Source organism: Melozone crissalis, unplaced genomic scaffold (genome assembly GCF_028551555.1).
Source record: "Melozone crissalis strain CALT ecotype California unplaced genomic scaffold, PUWL_Pcris_2 ptg000081l_1, whole genome shotgun sequence".
Classification (NCBI taxonomy): Eukaryota; Metazoa; Chordata; class Aves; order Passeriformes; family Passerellidae; genus Melozone; species Melozone crissalis.
Genome location: NW_026535858.1, coordinates 6,734,081 through 6,756,567, shown reverse-complemented (window position 1 = coordinate 6,756,567; position 22,487 = coordinate 6,734,081). Strand labels below are relative to the sequence as shown.

The window sequence follows — 22,487 nt, the reverse complement described above, 5'->3', positions numbered from 1 at the left end:
TTAAATTGTTCATAGTAAGGACAGATGAAACAGAGAGAACAGAGACTCCTCAGGGATATCCTGATTGGGTTCGTGCCATTTATGCTTTTCAAGTGTACCTTCCATATTAAACAGTAGCATTGGAACATGGAAGGAAGGTTTGGGAAGATTTCTTTGCTGTGTATTTGCCTAAGCCACCTTGCCTGTAATCACATTGACTCCTTTCACTGAGTCTTTCATTGAAGGGCCAGAGCATTTGTGAGTTTCCAGTATTGAAACCAAACCAGACCTGGGGGGAGAGGGGGTGATGATTTACAGTGGAGTGAGCCACATTTCTCTGGTCTAAGCAGCAAGAAAATTTTATAAGCATGTCTGTCACTAGTAAATTTTCTACAGACCAAATGAATGGTGCCCAGATAAGGTTTTAAATTGTAGTTAATAACCCATAGGACATGCTTGTCATTACAGTTTTCTTCAAAATGTACACGTGCTGGTGTTGGAGAAATGATGGGATTGCTCTGAGCCTTTGTGACATTGTTTTCTGTTTTGCAGTGTGAAATACATTTCCTGCTCCCTGCTCATCCTTCACGCTGAGGATGATCCAGTGGTACCATTTCATCTGGGAAAAAAGGTACACACGTGGCTCTGCAAACTGATCTGGTGGGAGGAGCTGGGGTGGATAGAACATCTCAGCCAGGCAAGAAGTCAGTAATGGAAAGGGGTAAAACATAGCCCAGAGGGACTGCAGATCCTGCAGTGTGGCGAATCAGTGGTGAAATGAGGCTGAAGGTACCAAAGCCGTGCCTGAGGGGGCGGTGGGTTTGGCAGGGGGAGCTGGGTTGGGGTGACACCAATCCCTCACCTGCCTCCCCTTGGGTGCAGCTTTACAACATCGCGGCGACGTCGCGGAGCTTCCGGGACTACAAGGTGCAGTTTGTGCCCTTCCACACAGACCTGGGCTACCGGCACAAGTACATCTACAGGAGTCCAGAGCTACCTCGGATACTGCGGTAACTGCGCTCCCGGGGCCGGGCTGGGCACCCTGTGCTCTCCACAGCTGGGGAGATACCGGCCTGATGTGGCTCTGGGGTTTTCGAGATCTCCCCAAAAATAAGTGCTGTGGGTGTCCCAGACAGCAAAGTTTAGTTAAGCACAACCTGTCTGTGTTGTCTTACATATCAAGCATTCTGTTATCATTATGGTGCAAGGATTCCATGTCACCAGAGTTTCATACCTCCTCAATGTTTCTCACAGGCAGCTCCTCTAAGCACTGACTATGCCTGGTCCCTGCAATAACCATCTGACTCCAGATCCCACCAATCCACTCTTTTATACCACTGTTCTTATTGGCTACAGGTGTGGCTTGTTAAGATCAGGCCTGCTCCTAATCTTTATTAATTGGTCCAGCTGCAACTCTTTAGGGGATAAGATTACATTCTATACCACCTTCATTTACCCATACTGTATCCTCCTACATGTCTGGGCCCCTTAGGCAGGCTCTAGAGCCACAGTCAATCTTAGCAAGCTCAGCTCTTACGTGATTCTCAGCTTATTGGTGATTTTCAGCTGTTTGCTTGCTAAGTGCCTCAGCAGCAGATGCAGGGGGAGAGAGAGGAAAAGCACTGTATGAGGTTCTGCAGAGATGTCTTTATTGGCAGCTTCTGCCAAGGGTCTCAGTGACAGCTCTTCTCCTGAACTGGGCAGAAGTAGGGGTTTATATAGGGTACAGGAGTTTTGGGAAACACCCTACTAGTAAGGGTGGAGGTGAAAGTGACTTATTGTCTTACGGAGAGATAACAAGGGTCTGAGGGCAGGAGAGGGCTTCTCAGCTCCAGTCATTGTGACTAAGCATTTCTTGTCTTAGGCACCTGACTGCCAGGGAGGCCTTGCAGACCCTGTGCCTGCTACACCGGGGCTGGCTTAGCACAGGAGTCAGAGCTCTCCACCTCCTTGCAAAGCAGGTTTTGGGAGGGGGAGCCACAGAAATCAGGGAGCACTTTCTGGCTCATCTCTGCTGTGAGCTGGATGCTGTGGAGGGGCTGTTTGCAGAGTGGTTGCTTCAGTTTGGCTCTTTCAGTTGGGAGCCTCTGATGGTGTGAGAGCAGAGCTCAGTGCTGTTCCCTGCAGCTGCAAATGCTGAGTGCTTGCCAGGGCAATGGGAAGACCTGCAGGCTGTAGCATACACCAGAGTGTAGGAGAGTCACTGCTTTGTCATTTCCTTTTCTAGGGAATTCCTGGGAAAATCTGAACACGAGCATCATCACTGAAGACTGTCTGCTTGTCAGCACAGAGATTTTCATTTCCTTCCTCTCTCTTTTTCCTCCCCGCTCCCTGTGGGTCAGTCTGCCGTTCTTCCATCCCTGGCACTAGAGGAGGTCAGGGATTCCCATTCCAGTCCTGATGTGTACCCTTGGCAACTCCAGCTTCTGGCATCAGCATCTGTGACGGCAGAAGGAAGAAGTTCTTGGCTTCTTTTTGGACTTGGACAGAGGGGTTGTGATGGCCCAGGAGCCAGTACCAAACCATGGAAAATGTAATCACAGCAAAGCCTCGCCCATCCCTCGTGGTACCGCTGAGGACAGATGTTCCTAGGACACTGTGTCATGACCAAGGATGTTCCTTTCACTTTTAAACACTGCTGCTGTTTTTGGATCATGTAGAGATACATTTGTAGGCAAATGGCTTTTGCCACGTCTCCTTACCGCAGGTGTCTTGCTTGAGTTTGAGGTGTTCTCTTTCTAGAAAATACATGTTTTGCCTTTCCTCTTTGATCAGTGGCTGTAATTGCAAATACATGGAGGATCCAGGTAGTGAGAGGTATTTTTATTTAGCTCTTCAGTCATAATGTGCTGCAAGTGTTGGGGTAATTGCACAGATTTGGAAATAAAATGAAAGATTTTTTTTTTGTTCTTCCTTTTGAAACATCTATGTAATGGGCAAGGCTAGTGCTCTTTTATCTTTCCTGCACCTTTTTCTTTCTGGACATTATTTTTTGCTCTCATCCCTGCTATTCTCTGTGGAGCTCCTCCCCTTCTTCACAAGTATTCCTATTAGGATTGGAATGACACATGTATATAAACTGCAGATGTGGGCGTTTAAGCCAGAAACTGTGAGATTAATTTTTGCTTGATCTCCTCTTCCATGGACAGTGTGTGCCCTGGCTGCTGGAATGAATGTCTTCCATTACCCCTGTTCAAACCCAGACAGCCATGTGCTGCTTTTAGGTAAGAAGGGCAAGGGTTTTTTTTTTCTCAACTACTTTTTAACTCCTTGGGTCAGGTTTTCGTGTTCCTGGTGGCAGTGCTGTTCCACTGTAGTTAAAAGCAGGCAGTGACACAGTTTTTGATGCAAAAATAAGTCTGGGGTGCCATTCCCCATCTCTCCCCCCTGCCTTCTGTGCACTTCCAGTAGCACATCTTAGCCCCTCCAACAGCCATTGTCAGGAGGCAGAAGTGGAAATGAGCCTTTCCCACAGGAAGAGGCTCTGGGGGTGTCCTTGCCCTGCTTGGGGCTAGAAGTGGGGCTGGTTTATTTCACTGAAAGAGGAGTCAGTGACACACTGCCTTGCTGGGGTCCTGCCCCTTGTCAGTCCACACAGACAGTTCCAGGTGCTGTAGGTTTAGTCACTAGTGCTCAAAGGGAATTGTGCTGCCCCAAGGATCCGGTCAGGGGTGTACAGCATAGTAATAAACTGCTCAGCATGCATCAGAGTTATAGCTGCAGGCTCATCCTAGCTGCAAAAGAGGCAGTAGCTTGTTCTTGTACCAAGATTCTTCTGCCATTAGTGCAGTTGTCCCCGAGGTTTCTGACCCTGATACTCATGAAGTAGCTGTGCCACTACAATACAAGTGCAGCAACCTTGATTTATTGCACTGACAGATGAGAAACACTTACCTGGCTCTGGAGAGTAACACACATTCCAGTCAGAGCTGCTGCTGGCAGCTGGCTTGGGGCAAAGTGCAGCCTGAGCTGGGGCCTGCCTGGCTGCCTTCCTCCTGCTGGGACAGAGCTGGGAGTCCAGCACGAGAGCTGCTGCTCTGGGTGGTCCCAGCACCACCACTCCTGTTGGCAGCCCAGTGATGTGCTTGGAAATTTGAACTGAAATGTTTATCTGAAAGTGGTGTAGTTTTAATAAAGGCATTGACTGCTGATCACTTTAGCTTTACCAGTCTTACCTGGCACTTTCTGGGACGTTTTCTCCACACTGAGCAGGTCAGCTGGGTGTGGGGCTGGGCTGCAGTAGGGCTGTGCAGCTGGGAGTGGGCAAATCTTTGTGGCTGCTGTCAGCTCTAGAGGAGCGACTCACCTGGAGCCCAGAGGGTCTGTGCCTTTATTTTGGCTGCAGCTGAGGCCATGCTTCTCCCCTGGGAATGGGGGAGATGGGAATTGCTTGTGACTTCTAGCTCAGGAGCCCTGTGTGCCATTTGCAGGGCAAACCCAACACTAACCCCACCCCAGTGCGTGGAGTCAGCTGTCATGGGCACTTTGTCCCCCCATGGTGGGGCCAGCACCCTGCCAGCTGCAGGGGACTACAAACCACAGAGCCACAGCTGGGCAAGGACAGCAGTGATTCAGGCATTGTGGCCTGAACTTGTTGCAACCCGAACCCAGAGGCATGGAGTAGTCACAAGTGAGTCTGAAGTCAAACCAGCAGGTGTTTGGGTTGTTTTAATGAGTTGGTGTCAAACAGGGCAGTACTGGTGCACTACACAGCACTATGGGTGTTAAAGTGTGACCCCAGCACTGGGAGGGACACGTGGAGCAGCTTGACCCTGCTAAGGAAGAGTGCCAGGGGTGTGATCCATGTTCACCCCCTGAGCAGCACACACGCACAGCTGTATCTGCAGAGCCAAGAGCCAGCAGGTACAGCCCTCCCTGTGCAGAGATGGAGGCTAGAAATCCCTGGAGTGGCTTGGTTACTGGGCCTTTAGTTAGGGAACAGGTGTGGGAGGAGGCTACAGTAAGGTCTGTGACAAGGAAGTGGCTGATCCCAGGCTCTCCTGCTTGTGGCACAGTGTTGGTGCCTGCCCTGGGGCCAGCAGCTTTCACAGCCAGCCCCCCTCCTTTAGGTGAAACTGGGGAAGGGGATGGGCAGGGATTGGCCTCTGGCTCCCCCAGCTTTGGGCCTGGCAGACCCTGCAGGAGAAAGACACACTCTGTGTTGGCTAATCCTACTTGTGGGGCAGGGTCAAGGAGGCCAGGCCCCTGCACACAGGGGCAGGGGAAGGTTTACTTGGAAAGCCCTTGTTAAGCATGGAGCACAGCTGTGGAAGACTTATCCATGGTCATCTCACTAAAAGCACTATGCAGCACGTGCAGGCTAGGTAGGTGCAAACACAAGGTCCTTTCTCCTGCCCTCCAGCTCTTGTTCCTTGGTCAGGGCTCCTCCTCAGAGCATCCTTCTATCCCTCTGAGGGAAAGGCCTTGTTTCTGCAGAGCTGAGCCCATCTGACTGGTGGTGAAATGCAGGTGAGGCCTCCTGCGATGGGAGCACATCCCTCCTTCCTTCCCTTGGTGCTCGCATCAGTTTCGGGGCAGGTTGGGCGGGGGGATGGCTGTGGCAGAAGGCTCCACCCCCCAGATCTCTCGGGCATACTCCGTGATGGTTCTGTCACTGGAGAACTTGCCCGAGCACGCAATGTTCCTGATCACTTTCCTCGTCCATTCACGGGGATCCTGGCAAGAGGAGAGGCAGTGTCAATACTCAGCTGCTCACCCAGCTCTCTCCTGGCTTGGGGCACTGGCTAGTTTAAAACCCCACAGTGTGGGGCTGCTGAAGCAGCCAAACCTGCCTCACCCTGCCCCAGGGCACCCACATGCTGTGGTGTCCAAGAGAAGGGCTCCACTCATCCCAGTTACCCCCAGCGTTCCCCCTCAGCAGTGGGCAAACCTTACCATGAACAGCTGGTCCACTTGCCCTTGGCACTTAATGTAGGCCTCATAGTCTGCAAACACCTTAAACCTGAAACCCAAAGGACAGTCTGGCTGGGGTTTGCCTTCTGGGCAGGACAGACACCTTCCCTCCCATGAGCAGGCAGGGCTCCCCTGCACAGGGATGCTCCCAGGACTCACCTGTCGTGGTACATGAGCATGTTCACCACATCCTTGAAGCAGCCGGGGTCCCGAGGGGAGAAGAAGCCGCTGGTGATCTGGTCGATGGCCTGGCGCAGCTCGGGCAGGCGCTCGTAGAACTCGCGGGCGTTGTACCTGTGCCAGCACAGACAGCCTCAGGCACTGCTGCTGCTGCCTGTGTTGGGGCAGGGAGGGCAGGCAGGGACGTGGGACAGCTCCTCAGTGAGGGGCCGTGCTCCCAGGGCTGTGCCCATCCCATCACAGCACCCTGCTCGTGGCTCACACCAGCAGCAGTGTCTGATATCTCATACCATGTCCCACTGCTGAATCCTTGCAGCCCAAGGCAGAGACTGCCTCTAGGCCCCTGCTTCTTCCTCCTCCAGAGCTGCCAGAGAAGAAGGTGTCCCTCCCAGAGAACATGGCTCTCCCCATCAGAGCTGAGCCCATCTGACAAGCCCTGGTGTTCACCAACCCTTTCCGATCCAGGGCCTCCACGTCCTCCACCCTCATGCCAAATATGAAGAGATTTTCTTCTCCCGCCTCCTCAGCCATCTCCACGTTGGCCCCGTCCATGGTCCCGATGGTGAGGGCCCCGTTCACCATGAACTTCATGTTGCCAGTGCCCGAGGCCTCCGTGCCAGCTGTGGAGATCTGCTGGGAGAGATCCGCTGCTGGGATCACTGCCAGGTGCAAGAGAAGTGGGAGTTAATCCTTGGCACATTGCAGCTCCCCACAACCAGGACTGGCCCTTCTGACCTCACCCTCAGCCCAAACAGCACAACTCTGGGGCCAGGCTCAGCTTTGCCATGACCCCAAGCAGCTGCTGCCACTCCTGCATGAATGAAGCTGCCTTCCTGCCCTGTGGAGCCTTCAGGCTCTTCATAAGGGACAGCCAGGTGTCCTGCCACAACTGCCTCTCAGGCCAGCCCCTTCCTAGGCCCAGCTGGGACGTGCCCAACTTGTGACAGGTGCTTACACAAGACCAGACATACCCTTCTCAGCCAAGGACACCCGGTAGTTCTCCAGGAAGATGACCTTGAGCTTGTCCCCCACGTAGGGGTCGTTGTTGATGACCTCACCAATGGATGTGATGAGTTTGATGATCATCTTGGCCATGTGGTAGCCAGGAGCTGCCTGAAGAAGAGCAGTCCAGAAATGGGGAAGGCTTTTAAGGAAGGGAGAGCATAAGAGATGACAGTGTGGGGTTCTGACTGCAGTGAGTCTGAGCCTCACTTCTGCTGTTCACATGGAATTACAGCATGGTTTGGGTTGGAAAGGACCTTTGAAAGATATCTAGCCCAACCCTCCTGCAATAAGCAGGGACATCTTCAACTAGACCAGGTTGCTGAGAGCCCCATCCAACCTATCTTGAATGTTTCCAGAGATGGAGCATGTATCACCTCAAGGCAACCTCTTCCAGTGGGTCACCACACTGATTGAAAAAATTTCCACCTTAGATCTAATCTAAATTAACTCTTCTTCAATTTAAAACCACTATCCCTTGTCCTAGCACAACAGGTCCTGCTAAAACATTTTCCCCCATCTTTCTTAAAAGGCCCACTTCAAGCACTTAAAGGCTACAATAAAGTCTCCCCAGAGCCTGAACAATTCTAATTCTCCCAGCCATGAATTAGGAAAAACACCCTATTGGGAGGAGAAGTGAGCCATGGGGTAATAGTGATGGAGCCTTGCTCAGTCCAGTTGGTTCAAGGAGGTGTTCCCTGCTGCTGGCTAATCTACAGCAGGCCCAGCAAAGCCACAGAAAGGGGACAGGACCTTCCCCATCCACCCCCCAGCCATACATGCATGGAGTCTGGAATGCAGGTTACCTTTCCTCCAATCATAATGGTCCTGGGCACAAAGGATTTGGATGGATTACATCTGATGCCTGAAAGAGCAGGGATCTTTCTTCAAAATTGTTTCAAATTTGAAAGCTCAAATTTGATCTTAAAAAAACTCAAAAAATTAAAAATCTTCAGAACTGAAGATAAGCTGGGCAGAGTTTAGTGCCTGATCAGAGGCAGGCTGGGCTCTCAGCCCATGTCACAAGGACCCTGCAGGACCCTGAGCCCAACCAGACATCTGCTGGAGCTGTGGTGGGCAAAAAGCAGCCACAGAATCCTTGGGGATTCAGATCCTTGGAGAACTCCTCAAGCCAGAACAATGCAGAGCTCCAATGACTTGCCTCCCTTTGAGAATGGGCAGGGGCCCCAAGTATACAATGGGAAATGGGGCCTTAACTTGCACCAGCTGCAGAACAGGTGTGGAGGTTACCTGGGCTGGAGATTTGGGCTGTGAGCTTTTCCCCAGAGCTCTGTAAGAGCCTCCAGCCACTCTGCCTTCCCTCCTGGAGAGAAGCCCTGGCAGGGAGAGGTCGGGGACTTACGGTTGTAGAGGGTGATGGCGTGCAGGCAGTTCAGCAGCTGCCGCTTGTACTCATGGATTCGCTTCACCTGGACATCAAACATGGACATTGGGTTGATCTTCACCTTGTAATGCTCCTCCAGGTAGGCTGCAAACTTCAGCTTGTTCTCCTGGCAGAAAAATATTTGAGGAACAGGCATGAGTTGGCAGGGCTTGCATCAGAAGTGAGCACTTGCTGCTGGGATGTTCCTGAGATGTTCTTCCCCCAGTGCACATTACCTGCTTGACTTTTGCCACATCCCTGATAAAAGTCTCATTATCAATGAACTCCAGGAGCTTCTTCAGCTGGCTCAGATCTGTGATGAAGCCTTCCCCAATTTTCTAAAACAACAAATCAGGAATGCCATGAGACACTTCACCCAGCCCACAACTGCCCCTTCCCACAGTCCCCTTGGGAACTGGAAGAGGCAGTGTGCCACACTGGAAAAGGGGCACATAGGGAAAGAGGCACAGTTTCTTATTATGAGATTATTTCTCTGCATCACAAAGAACCCAATGGAAACAGGGCACTTGCAAAAATTCAGACAAGCCCCCCTTTCTCAAGGAGTTTTAGCAAGAAAAGGGAGGATATGTGCACATGTGCCATGGCCTCCTGGCAGCTGGAGAAACCAATGGGCAGCACATGAAGATTCATTTAACTACAGGATGATATTCAGTCATGGCATGTTGCAGTGTGATGTAAAAAGCTGCCCTAAAGGGCCTGGGAAATACAAGGGACAGAACTGGAGCTGGGCCTCCATGGGAGGAGCTCCTTTGTGCCTATGAGGCTGAGCACTTGTCCAGACACCCTATGGTTGTGCCTGTGTGCAGTCCACACAAGGGTAGGGACCAGATCCAGATTTCTGCAGCTTTTTTTGGCCAACTTTTCATCATCAGCTTTAGAGCCCAGCCAATCTCACACCTACAGGTGCCACAGCATTGTCCTCCCAGGCTGTCCCCACAGAGCTGCCATGGACATATTTTCTGAAAAATACTTTTGCTAGGGTTTTTCTCCTGAGAAGCTAAGAAGCCTCAGAGGAAAAGAAAAACAATAATTATCTGCTGCTGTGGAATGCAACAGGTGCATCTTTGATCTCATGTGAATTGCTTTTTACTTGATGACCAATGACAGCCACCTTTGTTGAGGCTGTGAGCAGTCACAAGATTTTATTATCATTCCTTTCTATTCCTTTCAAGCCTTCTGATGAAATCCTTTCTTCTATTCTTTAGTATAGTTTGAGTATATAATTTTCTTTAATATAATATATATCATAAAATAATAAATCAGCCCTCTGAAACATGGAGTCAAGATTCTCATCTCTTCCCTCTCCTGGGACCACCACAGTCACCCCCAGGGCTGACCAGACCACAGGAAGAGGTGACCAAAGGGATCACACTGAGCTCCTCACTTTCCATGATCACCACTCACCTCAGCAATAATGTCAGCCAGCCCTGGGTTGCACAGCAGGAGCCAGCGCCTCGGCGTGATCCCATTGGTCTTGTTCTGAAACTTTTCTGGCTCCAGCTCATAGAAATCCTTGAACCTGGAACACCACAGAGCTCTGAGCCACCCACCACCACCCGAGCTGCAGCTGAGCCCCCCAGTGTGTGCTCCTGACTCAGGGCAGGCTCCATCACTCTTTGCTGCCTCTCCCTCCCTTCCTCAGCCGTACTGCCAAGAGTTTCACCCGCTCCAAAGGGAGAGATGCAAAGCAGAGCTGGACACCCAGCTGCCCCAGCTAACCCTTCCCAGCGGACAGGCAAAGCCCAGTGAGGGGAGGGGGTGCACCCCTGGCTGTGTCCCAACTCACACCGAGTTCTTCACGATGTCGGAGTGGATGCGGGCCACGCCGTTGACGGCGTGCGAGCCGATGACGCAGAGGTGCGCCATGTTGATCCTCTTGCAGTCGCCCTCCTCGATCACCGACATCCTGCGCAGGCGGTCGATGTCCCCCGGGTACAGAGCTGCCACGCGCTGCAGGCAGGGACAGGGACATGAGTGACACGGCCACAGCACCCGGGAGCACTCCCATCCTCACGGTGGTCACACCGAGGTCCCCAGAGTCCCCTGGCGCCGGTCCCTTACATCCAGGTGCATTTGGTTGAGGGCGTAAATGATCTCCAGGTGCCGCGGCAGCAGCTTCTCAAACATGGAGACCGGCCAGCGCTCCAGGGCTTCGGGCAGCACGGTGTGGTTGGTGTAGGCACAGGTCCTCTTTGTGATCTCCCAGGCCTGCATCACAGACAGCAGGTTAGTGCACGTGCACCCAGGCCAGGCAGGAAAAGGAAATCCCACAGCTCCTTCTCCTGTGAGGCTCAGCACGGTCCTCCCAGCTCTGCTCACCTTGTCCCAGTCCACCTTCTCCACATCCACCAGGATTCTCATGAGCTCCGGTATGGAGAGGGCAGGGTGGGTGTCATTGAGCTGAATAGCCACCTGCAACACAGACTTGCTGGTCTCAGTTCTGGCAGTGACAGACTCTGACAGTGCATGGGGTTGGCTAAGGGTTGGGGTTGGCTAAGGGTCAGCCCCAAGGCTCTTCTCATGACTCACAACCTAGAACTTCTCAAGTTTACCTCCAAATTACAATTTTTTCCCTGGGAAAACAGGCCCAGAGATCATCTGTTTTACAACCCAGCTTGCCAGGGTGTTTGTATAAACGCCCCCATTTAGTCCTGAGCGTGCTGCTCTCCCTCAAGAGAGGCAGGTCTGGCTGAAATTTCCCCAGTGCCTCTGCCCACAGCCTCACCTTGTCTGGGAAGGTTTCAAAGCACGTTCTCACAGGGTCCCGGCAGCCGAACTTGGAGGACTTGAAGCGGCGGATGATGTCCTGGAGGGTGGCAGCCACCACAAAGTACTCCTGCTTCAGCCGCAGCTCCTTGCCTTCAAAGAACTGCAAGAGGGGGCACCACATCCATCAGAGCTGCAGCTGCCATCCCCACCTGGCAGCCAAAGCCCTGGAGATGCTCCTCTCCACCCTCAGGGGCTTCCCCACAGGCTTCACACGTCTGGCTCCTCACCAGGGCAAATGTGGATGTTTCTCAAATGTCTCTGATGTGGACAGCAGCTGTAGGGACTCACAAAGGGGCTTGGCATCCCAAACAGCTGCTTCCAGAGAGAGAGAGCCTGCCCCATCCATGCTACTCCTACAGAGCCAGCACAGATCCCTCCCTCATGGCAAAATCCTTTGCAGGGTTTTTTGGCGAAGGATTTTGGGCTTTGTGCAATAGCCAGGAGTGTCTCTGGACACAGCAGCTGCCTCACACACACCATGCTTTGTGCTGGTCTGTTTTAAAACACCAGCAGGTTTGATAGGGTGTGGGAAAAAGTGTAGGGGATTTGCTTTTCCAGAACAGATGCCAATCCATGGCTAGATATGAGGGCTCTTCCCTTTTGGACCCAGAGCCCAGTGAGTGCTTGGCCTGGGACAGCACTTGCAATGAGAAATCCCTTGAACTGGGGATGGAAATGAGTCCCCTCTGTGTAAACTGTGCCTTAAAGTTGAAGGAGTAATGTCTTCCTCTCCACACAGTATGGAACAGAGCAGCTACACCATATGGGCCAGACTCTTAGCTGCTAATCTGCCCTCTGGAGCCAGCAGAGTGATTCCTGTTCACTGGGAATTATAGAGACAACCTATACTGTATTATAGGGACAACCTACTGTGTTAAAGCAAAGCAACAAGCATCAGATGGCCATGACCTTCCAGTGTTGGCAAACAAGGAGCTACAACTGCAGGAAGGATGACTCTGAGCAACAGGGAAGAGAAGCAAGCAGGTCACTCACGTTATCATTGGGGTACAGGACTCTGGATATGTTCTCTGCCAGGTTTCTGTCCAACACTGCCTCGATGTAGTCACCCATATTGACTGCAGGGAGAGAAACACACACAGCACTGCAGCAGCTGGAGAGATTCAGGCAGATCCCTGACACCACACTTTTCCCTCCTCTCTTGCAGAGAGGTTTTGTAACAGGAATATTCAGGCTGGTACTAATGGAACAGGATGGGAATGTACATGTGTGAAAGGCACTGGAGTGGCAGGAGGAGATGGGTGGGTGTCTGGGAGTAGTGTGATCCACGGATGTGCACACAGTGCTGTGGTTTGGAGACAGCTGTGGAACAAACACAAAGCAGGGCAGATGTGAAGTGCTGCACCATGCACAGAGGGACAGCTGTGTCCCACCTGGCCAGAGGAGAGGCACTGGAGGGACAGCACTTACACTCCTGGAGGTTGAAGTCGTTTGGAGCCTTGGCAGACCAGAGCCTCATGGTGTTCACAGTGTTGTTCTTGTATCCAGGCACTGGGGTGTCGTAAGGCATGGCAAGGACAACCTGAAAACGACAGTGTCACCCCCTGGTTACAGCACAGTGACCTGGAGAATGTGGGACAGTGGCTGAAACCTCTGCAAGAAGAATCCAGAGGACAAAGACAAGTCCTGGCAGTGGAAGGAATCTCACCTCTATCATGGGCACTTCCACCACCTACTGGGAAGCATTCATAGGGGAACCAGAGCTGTCTGGAGCTCTACTGAAACAAGAAACCTGCTGACCTTCCTGTATTAACTGTGGTACCTATCAGAGCACTGAAAGCACCCTCAGCTGCCCACTGGGATTCTGTCTGTGCTGGGCAAAAGCCAGGGCAGCTTGGACTTTTGTGTTTCCATCTGGGATTAACTCCACAGCCTGAATCCTGCCCTTTAGCCTTCTGCAACCTGCCAGGACCAAACCCTACACCTGCAGCACCATTTCCAGAGCCACCCATCCAATATTCAGGGTTTGTTGAAGTTGCCTGGATAACTCCACTGAGATCTCCAGCACCTGAACTTAACGTGAGTGTGAAACTCCTTGTGCAGTTTGCAGATGATGCTTAAGCCTCAGGAGGCTACAGGGAGTAACCCTGGACCGAGTTCACACAGCAGGGAAAACCTGGGCAGATCAGCATGTGGGTCATGAACAGCCTCCTTGTGCTGACATGGGCAACAGCTCCCCTCTGGGGACAACCAGCAAGATCTCAGGCTCTCCAAGCTGCTGTTACCAGCTCTGAACAGGGAGCCTGCCCAGGCACTGACTGGGGCACACAGCACATGAACTCAGCCATGCTATATTTGGAGACTGCATCTTTGGCTTTTTTGAACCTTTCCAACTTGTTCCTTTAGCAGCACTATCTGAAAAGTCACCTCCTTGTAGGAAGCAGTGTTTGGGATTCCTGAAACCCCAGACTAGCAGCAGGGTCAGAAGAGAGACATGTTGAAATGCAATGACACTTGGTCCCCAGATGGACGCCTGCTACACCTGGGGGCCAGAGAGCTCTGGCACAGTGCTCCCAAGATATTCCCTGTGCTGGAGCTCTGGTGTTGAATCCTTGCACTGTTAACATGGCAATCACCTGGGTCACTTCACAGCCTCTGACAACCAGAGATAAAATGGTTTATTTGTCCTCTGAGCAGGCCCAGGTGACTCTGTAACTGAGCTTCAGCTCTTGGTGCTGAAGAGAATGGCTGAGCTCTGTGGCTGTGAGCTCCTTGGTTAACTGAGCTGAACATTATGGGAACAAGGCTAGGTCATCCCCCTGAATCACAGAGAAATTCATTGTCCTTCCTTCCTCCACCCTGAGCAGTGCTTACAGAGGAGAGGCTGAAGCATCTTAGATTCACCTGTGTCTTTGTTAGCAGCAAAATGGGAATGCACCCCTATGATGCAGCAGCCTGAACAAGCACGAGCCCCTGAAGTACAGCATTACCTCCTCAGCTGTGGGACAGGCTGAAGGAGTGTTGGTGCTCCATGATGCCACAAAACAAGGCCTCCAGGCATCCTGGGGACTGGAACCCACACCTCCAGCCTCCCCTGACAGCACCCTGCCCATTGGGCTGCTCTGGGGAAGAGGAACTTGCTCTCACAACAAGAGTTAAGCACTCATGGCATTGCTCCGTGCCTCTGCACAGCAGCAACATCAGAACCAGCTGAAAATCCACAGTGTGAATGGCCAGCAGCATGGAAAGAGCCTGCAATTCTCCTCCAGCATAAATCCATGTAAGACTGTGGGGCTGTGTGCTGGAGATCAACAGATCTCTCTTTCATCTCAAATCCTGCTGTAACAATTCAACAAAAGCTTTTATCTCCTCCAACCCCATAGGCTACGAAGTCACCTTTGTAACTGAAGTTTGGCCACTCTGGGAGGGAAGCAGAGCCTGAAGACCTCAGGGCGACCCTGTCTGCCTTCCCCAGCCCAGCAGGGGGAGACTGACGCTGGTACCTGGGTGTCGATCCACTTCACGCCGTCGGCAGTGTGTTCCACGCGGCCGTAGAAGTGCACGGGCAGCATGTACTCGGGGCGGGCCTTCTCCCAGGGGTTCCCGTAGCGCAGCCAGTCGTCAGCCTCCTCCACCTGCAGGGACACGGGATCAAGGAGAGCCTTGGATCAAGGAGAGGCTCTTGTGGCTCCACGAGAAGGCTGAACGTGGCTCCTCACAGGGAGACCGGTTTAAAAGTAAAGCTTCAGCAAGCTGCCTTTAAAAATGGATGTGCAGAGGCCTCTAGAGGATAGCTGGGTGTGAAAAACGCATGCATTTTATGATTGGCTTCTTGCAAATATTGAAATGAATATTATATGTGTTGTGTTAGAAAGTAATGCTGTATTAGTTCTCTTAAGTACTGTGTTAAATATAGTTTTAGGTTATGAAAAATGTTAAAATAGAAACTGGGCTATGTAAGATACTTCTTTCAAAGAAAAGACTTGCAGTGAGATAGCAGCCACAGGACACCTCAATCTTTCAGAGAAAAAGAATTTATTGCTCCATTATCAGAAGAAATGAACTTCTTCCCGCCTCGAAGGCGCTGTCAGGATTCAGAGGAAGGAGCTGACACTGACCGGACAGAATCCTGTGTTTGAATGGAATTTATGCATCAGGTATGAGATGTATGAATATGCAACAGGCTGTTGCTTTTAAGGGTTAATCCTCTGTTAATGTGGGTCCTTTTTCGGGCTTATTTTCCCCAGAAAGAGGTACCCGGACATCCATAACTCTTTGTCTCTATTGTCTCATGTTGTCCTAATTCAAATTGTCCAAATCATTATTACTCTAATTGTATTACTATTTTTATATAACCATTTTATTACTATTAAACTTTTAAAATTTTAAAAACAAGCGATTGGCGTTTTTCACACTGGGCTTTCCAAAGCTTGGATGATGAATCCCAACTGGTATAAATAAATAAATCAGCCTCTATGGATCTCTGTTAAGGTTTAAGCCATTCAAACTGCACAGACCACTGCTCTCAGTCTGTCTCCAGGCCTTCACATCCAGTAGATACTGTGGAATATGTGGGATGTGGCAGCCAGTGGTGATGCTCCTGGCCACAAGCCACACCCTGTAAGCCAACTCTTGTTAACTGCTCTGCCAGAGGGGGTTTCTCCCCTCAGCTCACAGCTGTGGCACTGGGAGCAAAGTGAATCCATCAGGGTCACCCAGGCTGGTGTTATCCAGAGATGCATTTCTCTGTTGTGAGGGGAGGGACTTAAAAGAAGGGGGAGATAGTGAGACAAGGAGGGGCAAGGCAGGGGGGAGGGCCACAGCCCAGCATGCCACCACCCCTGTTCTTTTTTAAGAAACATGAAGTCAAATACAGGGGAAGCTTTCCCCTCCCTGTTTTTACCATTTATGGGGCCGGGCATTGCAGCTTCTTTGTGGAGAAGCAGGAAAAAACAACTTTCAAGCCTCTCATGGTCCCTGACCTACAGAGTGGCATTTTATGGAGAAAAAGATACTTTATACTCCAAAGCAAGGCGAGTCTCCTAATGAAAACCATTTCCAGACACACACTAAGGAAAACTGTCAGCTGAGGCAGTTTTTTTAGCCTATTTTCACTGGAAAATAGCATGATCACTAATGCTACAGGAAAATTCCTGTTTAATCCCTGTCTGTCACTGACCAGGGAACCCACAGGAGCAGCAATCACCCCAGACACTTGCCTGTGCTCCACAATGATCAAACACATCCTTTGCCAGACACCTTCCTGAGGTACTTAGGCACATCTCCATCCTTAGTCTGACTGCTTTGCTGACTCACAGCCAAGCTGGATGGGACTCTGGGGCTGCTGCAGCTGCACTGTGGAGACCCAGGCAAGCAAACCTCTGGTCTCAGCCATGCCCTGGGGCTCAACTCCCACATCACCTCACCCAGTGATGGACTCAAATACCCAGTTTAAGAGCAGCTCAAGGCACTGCAGTGCCATTTACATCCAGGCCTTGTCCACAGCATGAAAGAAAGGGAGAAAGAGGGATCTGAGTTTTCCAAGTACCTGCCAGCCATCCACAATCTTCTGGTTGAAGATCCCAAACTCGTAGCGGATGCCGTAACCGTATGCTGCCAGCCCCAGGGTGGCCATGGAGTCCAGGAAACAGGCTGTAAAGGTGAAGGAAACAGGCTGAAAGGGTGAAGGAAACAGGCTGAAAGGGTGAAGGAAACAGGCTGAAAGGGGCGAAGGAAACAGGCTGAAAAGGGTGAAGGAAACAGGCTGAAAAGGGCGAAGGAAACAGGCTCAAAGGGCGAAGGAAACAGGCTGAAAAGGGCGAAGGAAACAGGCCCAAAGGGCAAAGGAAACAGGCCGAAAAGGGCGAAGGAAACAGGCCCAAAGGGTGAAGGAAACAGGCTGAAAAGGGCGAAGGAAATAGGCTGAAAAGGGCGAAGGAAACAGGCTGAAAAGGGTGAAGGAAAGAGGCTGTAGGAGCAGAGCATGGGCACTCTGCAAGGAACCTCACTCCTTGCTTGCTGCATGTGCTGTGCATGGAGATGAGGAGCTGCCACAACAGTGCTGCTGGAAATGTTTATTATTCAGAGGAAACTCATGTGCAAAAGGGAGACAAGGAGGCAGTCTGCAGCAGGACTCTATGCATGTCCTGCTGAGCAACCACAAACACCCAAAATTGCTGGTGACAAGGACAGATCACCAAAACCCCAAATCCAGCTTTGTTGCAGTGAGAGCTCTTCCAAACTTGCCTTGCTCTAAGCCTGTCTGCCCAGTAAAGCAGAGCTTCTGACCCTGACCTGCTGCACTAAATACTTAACTATTATTGCTTCCAAAGGAAACCCTTCCAGCCCTCAATCCAGGCAGTTCTGGTAAAGATCAGCCCCAGCATTTACTCTGTGCTGGGGAGCTCTCATCTCCAGCTGTCCCACGGGACAGGCAGACTAAAATAGCAGCCAACAATCTGCTTGTGTGAGAGCTGTTGAGTGCCTCTGGGAAGTGAGAGATTTCACAGGGAGGTGAGGAGAAAGGCTCCAGACAGCCTCTTCCAGCCACAGCCCTGCCTGCTGCACTGCAGAACACACACCTACAGCTCTGGGCTGCTGTCTCTGGTGTTTCTGGCCAGCCAGGAGCAGGCAGGAGGGTCCCACTGGCAGATGGCAGTGGTGAGGGTGTGACAGCCACACCACCCTTGGTCCCCATGCACTCTGCATGAGAAGGGAACTCCCCTCGCCCTGTATTACCTGCCAGGCGGCCCAGGCCTCCATTTCCCAGTCCAGCATCTTCTTCAATTTCTTCCAGCTCCTCCAAGTCCAAACCCAGCTGTTGGAGAAGAACCACAGCAGAACATGTCACCAAACAAACCCCATGTGTCCTGAGCTGCTCTCCAAGGAGGACAAACACATCCCAAAACCACCCACACTGAAGGAAATTAAACCCACAAGGTCTCTGATTCCCTCCCCACAAAGCATCTCACCAGCACCTAGTCCTTGGGCAGCCCAATTGATTGGAAAACAATTTAGCCCATCACCAGATGTTGCTTTCCCATGAAGAAGGTTTCCTTAGAGAATTCAGACAAAACTCTCATGCCCTAGCAGCCCCTCAGGTGATTTCCTTTGACCAAACCTGGCATTGGAGACAGTGTGGGGGGGAATGGTCAAGTCAGTGTGCAAGGGACCCCCAAGTTCTGCCTGGGCAGGGGAGGTCATCCCTCTGCTTGTGCACTGAGTCCTTGAGGAAGGGCATGGCAGCAGTGACTGCAGCATTCACCATCACTCCCTGCGCTTCCCACATCCTGCCCCCGAGCTCCTTGGCTGCAGTCTGTGGCTGGAAGTGGTTGCCTGCATCTCTTGAGCCATTTGTTCTATGGTCTGGCGGCCCCTGCCAGAGGAAGGCTGAGGCTGCCAGCAGCAAGGACTCTCCAGGAGTCCAGGGGTGCAGCAGCAGCAGCTCACCCCGGTGCCAGGGGCACAGCACAGTGTCAAGCCAGTACAGCTGCTCCCCAAACTGCTCTCCCAGCACTTCAATGGTTTACAACCACAAGATGGGAAAGCCTTGTGCACAGAGTGAGGGGGACACAAACACAGAGACAAATTCTCTCAGTGACAGAGCCATGCTGGATGTGAGACCTTCAAAGCAGCCTGGCCACGGGCCACAATGAGTTCCACAGGCTGGAGGCTGCAGCAAGGGAAGCCTTGGCATGTTGGGCCAAATCTGCACTTGGAAAGTGTCTTGCAAAGGAACTTAGAGGATGATCCTGAAAAAAGCCAGCCTGCTTTCTCTCTGCTTCCTCCTCAGAGAGGAAACAGGTGCCTCCCTGGAAATCCCTTTCAGTCTCTTGCCAGGGAAAGTGCATGCCAGGATGTTCCAGCAGCAACTGTAGCACCTCATGTAGAGAGACAGTGAATTGCCCAACTTCTGCTACAAAGTGTAACATGGATCAGAGGGGAAGCTGGGAGAAATAAAGGGCTTGGGTGAGAAAGCCAAAAACCTCATTCTGTCAGAAAAGGTCACTGTGCTGTTGCAGAGGTGCCTGCAAATAACCATATAAGTAAGTAACAATGGCCTCACATTAGTGATTGCCTTGGTGATACCCAGCTGTGTTTTTTACAAGATGGAAATCATCTGAGGACACTTTATTTCCAGCAAATTATTTCCCTCCTTTCTCCTTTCCCACCAATTAACTTCTACCTGCCAGCACTGCTGCTGTGCCTTGTGTACCTCAATGTATGAACTGTAATTTGGTGTTTTGCTGCTCAAGTCCCAATCTCTCCCTTTACACTACATCTCCTGTGATAAACCATCATTTCTCCCACTAATGGAAAGCTCTTGGCAGCCTGTGACTCTCATGTCATTTAGGATACTGGGTGTTGTTTTCAGTATGCACTTTTGGGCTCTCCCATTCACTACACGGAAATGGTGGTTTGGAAAAATGTACTCCAAGGAACCCCAAGGCCCCCCCCATTGTCCTCTTTGGGGAATGAAAAACACTAAGACAGAGCCAAGCTTCATTTAGTGTAGTCCAAATAACAACCTCCTCAGGTAAAGCCCTGAGAAATAAAGGTGCTCAGCCATCTGTGTGGAAAAGTTTAGCCTCAGGGGGACCCTGGTATGCCCAAGACTTTACCTGGTAAATGGCTTCATCACAGGCATTCTGCAGGCCCAGGTTCACCATGGTGTTTTGCAGAGTGCGGCCCATGTAGAACTCCAGGGACAGGTAGTAAATGCGCTGGGGAGGCAAAGCGAGACACTTACACACAGCACAGCACAGCACTTTGCTTCCACTGAAGCAAATCTTCAAATCAAGAGCAGACCCAAGCGTTTTCCAGAGCAGGGATGTCTTCCCAGGCTGGCTTTTGGCGCCTGCTCCTGAACACCACGCACCAGAGTTGTTTGTCAGAAGAATTTCGAGCGGGACGCCAGCCAAGCCTCCACCACGCATCTCCCTGCCAACAGCCTTCTATAGAAAAATCTCGCTGCCTGTTAAGTGTTTCCCTAATTAACTCAGGGCAACTATTATCTAGGATGCTGAATGATATATTTATACACTGTCAGGCTCAGCTGAGGTGATGTTTACGCTGGGCTTTTAAAGTTTTCCTAGGCTGAGCTGATCCAGTCTCCCAAAAGCCAGAGCAAGCCCCCTGCCCCTGCAGGCTGGCTGGGCTGAGGGCCAGCACCTTCCTGGGAGGAATTTTCCAGCACTCCCATCTCATGGGTCCTCCTGCTCACCCCACACTGAGTTTTACTCCCGTTTCACCCTGTTGAACGAGTAAATTGTCCCATAGGTGGCAGGGTTCCTGGCACAACTGTGCAGTGACCTTCCAAGTTTGAGAGGAGCCGTGTCTGTGCTGCAAATGCTAAGGAAAGCCTCTTTGTGGGATGAGAAGCAGGCTGTGCCAACTTTTGCCCTCACTCAGATTCATCACTATGGATATTTTTATAAATAAACCAGAATTCTTAACGGAGCAATTACCTGACTTCAAAGTGCGCTTTCCTGTGAATCTGTTTCCCCTGTAGTGTGGATCTTCCCCTGCTAAGCAGCAGGGAAAGATCCACAGAACATTCCTCACCCTGTCACTTCTGCTGGGAGTCTGAAAGGGTCAGTCTGTTCCCTAGGGCTCATCAGAAAGACAGAAATCATTGCACATAAATGCTCTGCTCCTTTCAGTCTCCCACAGGGGCACATTTCTAGTGAAAATCTAAGTGTGGAGAACAGTAAGCAAACTCACTCCAGGCTCCTCTGAGCCTTTATGGGATCTGTGCAACCCCTTCTGTGGGTGCTGCAATACAGATCAGGGCACATTTGTGTGAGTTGGGACAAAAAGGAGAGTCCCATGCACCAGTGTAACTCTCAGTGCACACACAGCCTTCTGAAGTGAAAGTGCACTTTGTTTCTTGTGTCAAGGCAATATCCATCATCTTGGGAAAAGAGCTGACTCAGGGAGGTGGCTGCCTGCCTGCACCCTGGGAAGGTATGTGCCTTTCTCTGTGCACACCTGCTCTCTGTGGCTCTCCAGTCAAGCGTTGGATTGGGTCTTAATTCAAAAGGATTAAGTCTGAATTATGTCTTGCATCCCCCAACACCTCCAGCATCACAGTTCTGACTCGGCAAGTGATGAAGAACCCCTGGGTTTGGTGACCTGGGAGAGCTTATCTGGCTTTCACAAGGCAAGAAACTCCTCTCCAGCCTCAAAGCTGAGCTGCCTGCGTGCTCTGCAGGAGTGAAGGCAGGACACAGCTGTGCTGAGCCATGGAGGTGATGATGCCCACAGGGGACACCACACAGCAGCAGTGTGAGCGCAGGACGTGACTGTGGTGGAGCCTGCAGAGGAGCTGGCAGCAGCAAGGACCTGCTCAGAGCGAGACATGGCTGTGACAAGGTGCAGGGGGACACAGTTATGAGGGTGTCTGAGGGGGGACAGTGCTGCAGCAAGGTTCAGTGGAACAGGACTGCAGAAGAGTTCGTGCAGACACAGTCATGGCAAACTGCACAAGGGACACGGCTGTGGTGATGTCCGTGAGGACAAAGGCACGGCAAGATGTGTGTGGGGGACACAGATGAGGCAAGGCTCATAGGGACACAGCCATGCTGAGCTGTGTGCAAGGGACACGGCCATGGGGACACAGCAACAGTGTGTGAGGGATACAGGTGTCATGATGCCCGCAGGGAAGAAATCACTGTGGGATGCATGAAGGGCAAGGCGCCCCACAGCCAGGTGCACGCAAGGGACAAGTTCCAGGGGTCACACCCACAGTGACACCTGGCAGGTAGACACGGAAACACCCTCGGTGAAGGCACAGCCGCCCTCCCCCGTCCCGCCGGGGCTCACCTTGGGGTCCCGCTCGTAGTAGTGCTGCTGGGTGCGGATCCAGCGCCCCACCAGGTGGTCGCGCACCGTGTGCGCCAGCGCGAAGTAGTAATCGCGGGGGGTGGCGACGTTGCGGTCCTTGACGAGGGTGAAGTGCAGGTGGCGATTGAAGCTCTTGCGCACCTCGGCCACGTCCCCCAGTCCCGCGATGCCCCGCACGCTGATCTGCTTCCGACGGTCCCCATCGCTCAGCGGCGCCGCCATCCCGCCGCTCCGCCGCTGCCTCCGCCGCAGCCGGGCCGGGGCAGGGCCGGGGCCGCCGCGCCTGCGCCTCCCCCGCCCGCGGCGAGGCGGGGCCGGCAGCGCGGCCGGGGCGGGCCCAGGGCACCGGGAGGGCCGCGGGGGATGGGGCGGCACCGGAGCGCTCGGATGGCGGAGTGACCGGCGGAACTGATGGCGGCAGGGCAGGGAGTTCCAT

General features: G+C 52.1%; 2 protein-coding genes across 2 annotated transcripts in view; one reads left to right on the top strand and one right to left on the bottom strand.

Moving 5' to 3' along the window:
• The window catches only part of ABHD12 (abhydrolase domain containing 12, lysophospholipase), a 37,589-nt gene extending 33,446 nt beyond the window's left edge, over positions 1–4,143 (top strand). Inside the window, exons 11-13 of the mRNA XM_054290602.1 lie at positions 532–610; positions 862–989; positions 2,207–4,143. Of these exons, the coding sequence (XP_054146577.1) occupies positions 532–610; positions 862–989; positions 2,207–2,246 (247 nt within the window). The 3' untranslated portion in view covers positions 2,247–4,143. The remainder of the gene's footprint in view (positions 1–531; positions 611–861; positions 990–2,206) is intronic.
• A 488-nt stretch (positions 4,144–4,631) lies between these two features.
• On the bottom strand, positions 4,632–22,307 carry PYGB (glycogen phosphorylase B). The gene is made up of 20 exons (XM_054290599.1): positions 22,031–22,307; positions 19,828–19,929; positions 17,945–18,023; positions 16,755–16,858; positions 14,710–14,841; positions 12,677–12,788; positions 12,242–12,324; positions 11,205–11,348; positions 10,799–10,891; positions 10,541–10,687; positions 10,266–10,429; positions 9,884–9,998; positions 8,695–8,796; positions 8,438–8,585; positions 7,881–7,939; positions 7,044–7,185; positions 6,524–6,731; positions 6,052–6,186; positions 5,875–5,941; positions 4,632–5,655 (listed from the first exon to the last, which is right to left on the bottom strand). The coding sequence occupies exons 1-20, from the start codon at positions 22,271–22,273 to the stop codon at positions 5,503–5,505; spliced, it is 2,532 nt and encodes an 843-aa protein (XP_054146574.1). The 5' UTR covers positions 22,274–22,307; the 3' UTR covers positions 4,632–5,502.
• Between the last annotated feature and the right edge of the window lie 180 nt (positions 22,308–22,487).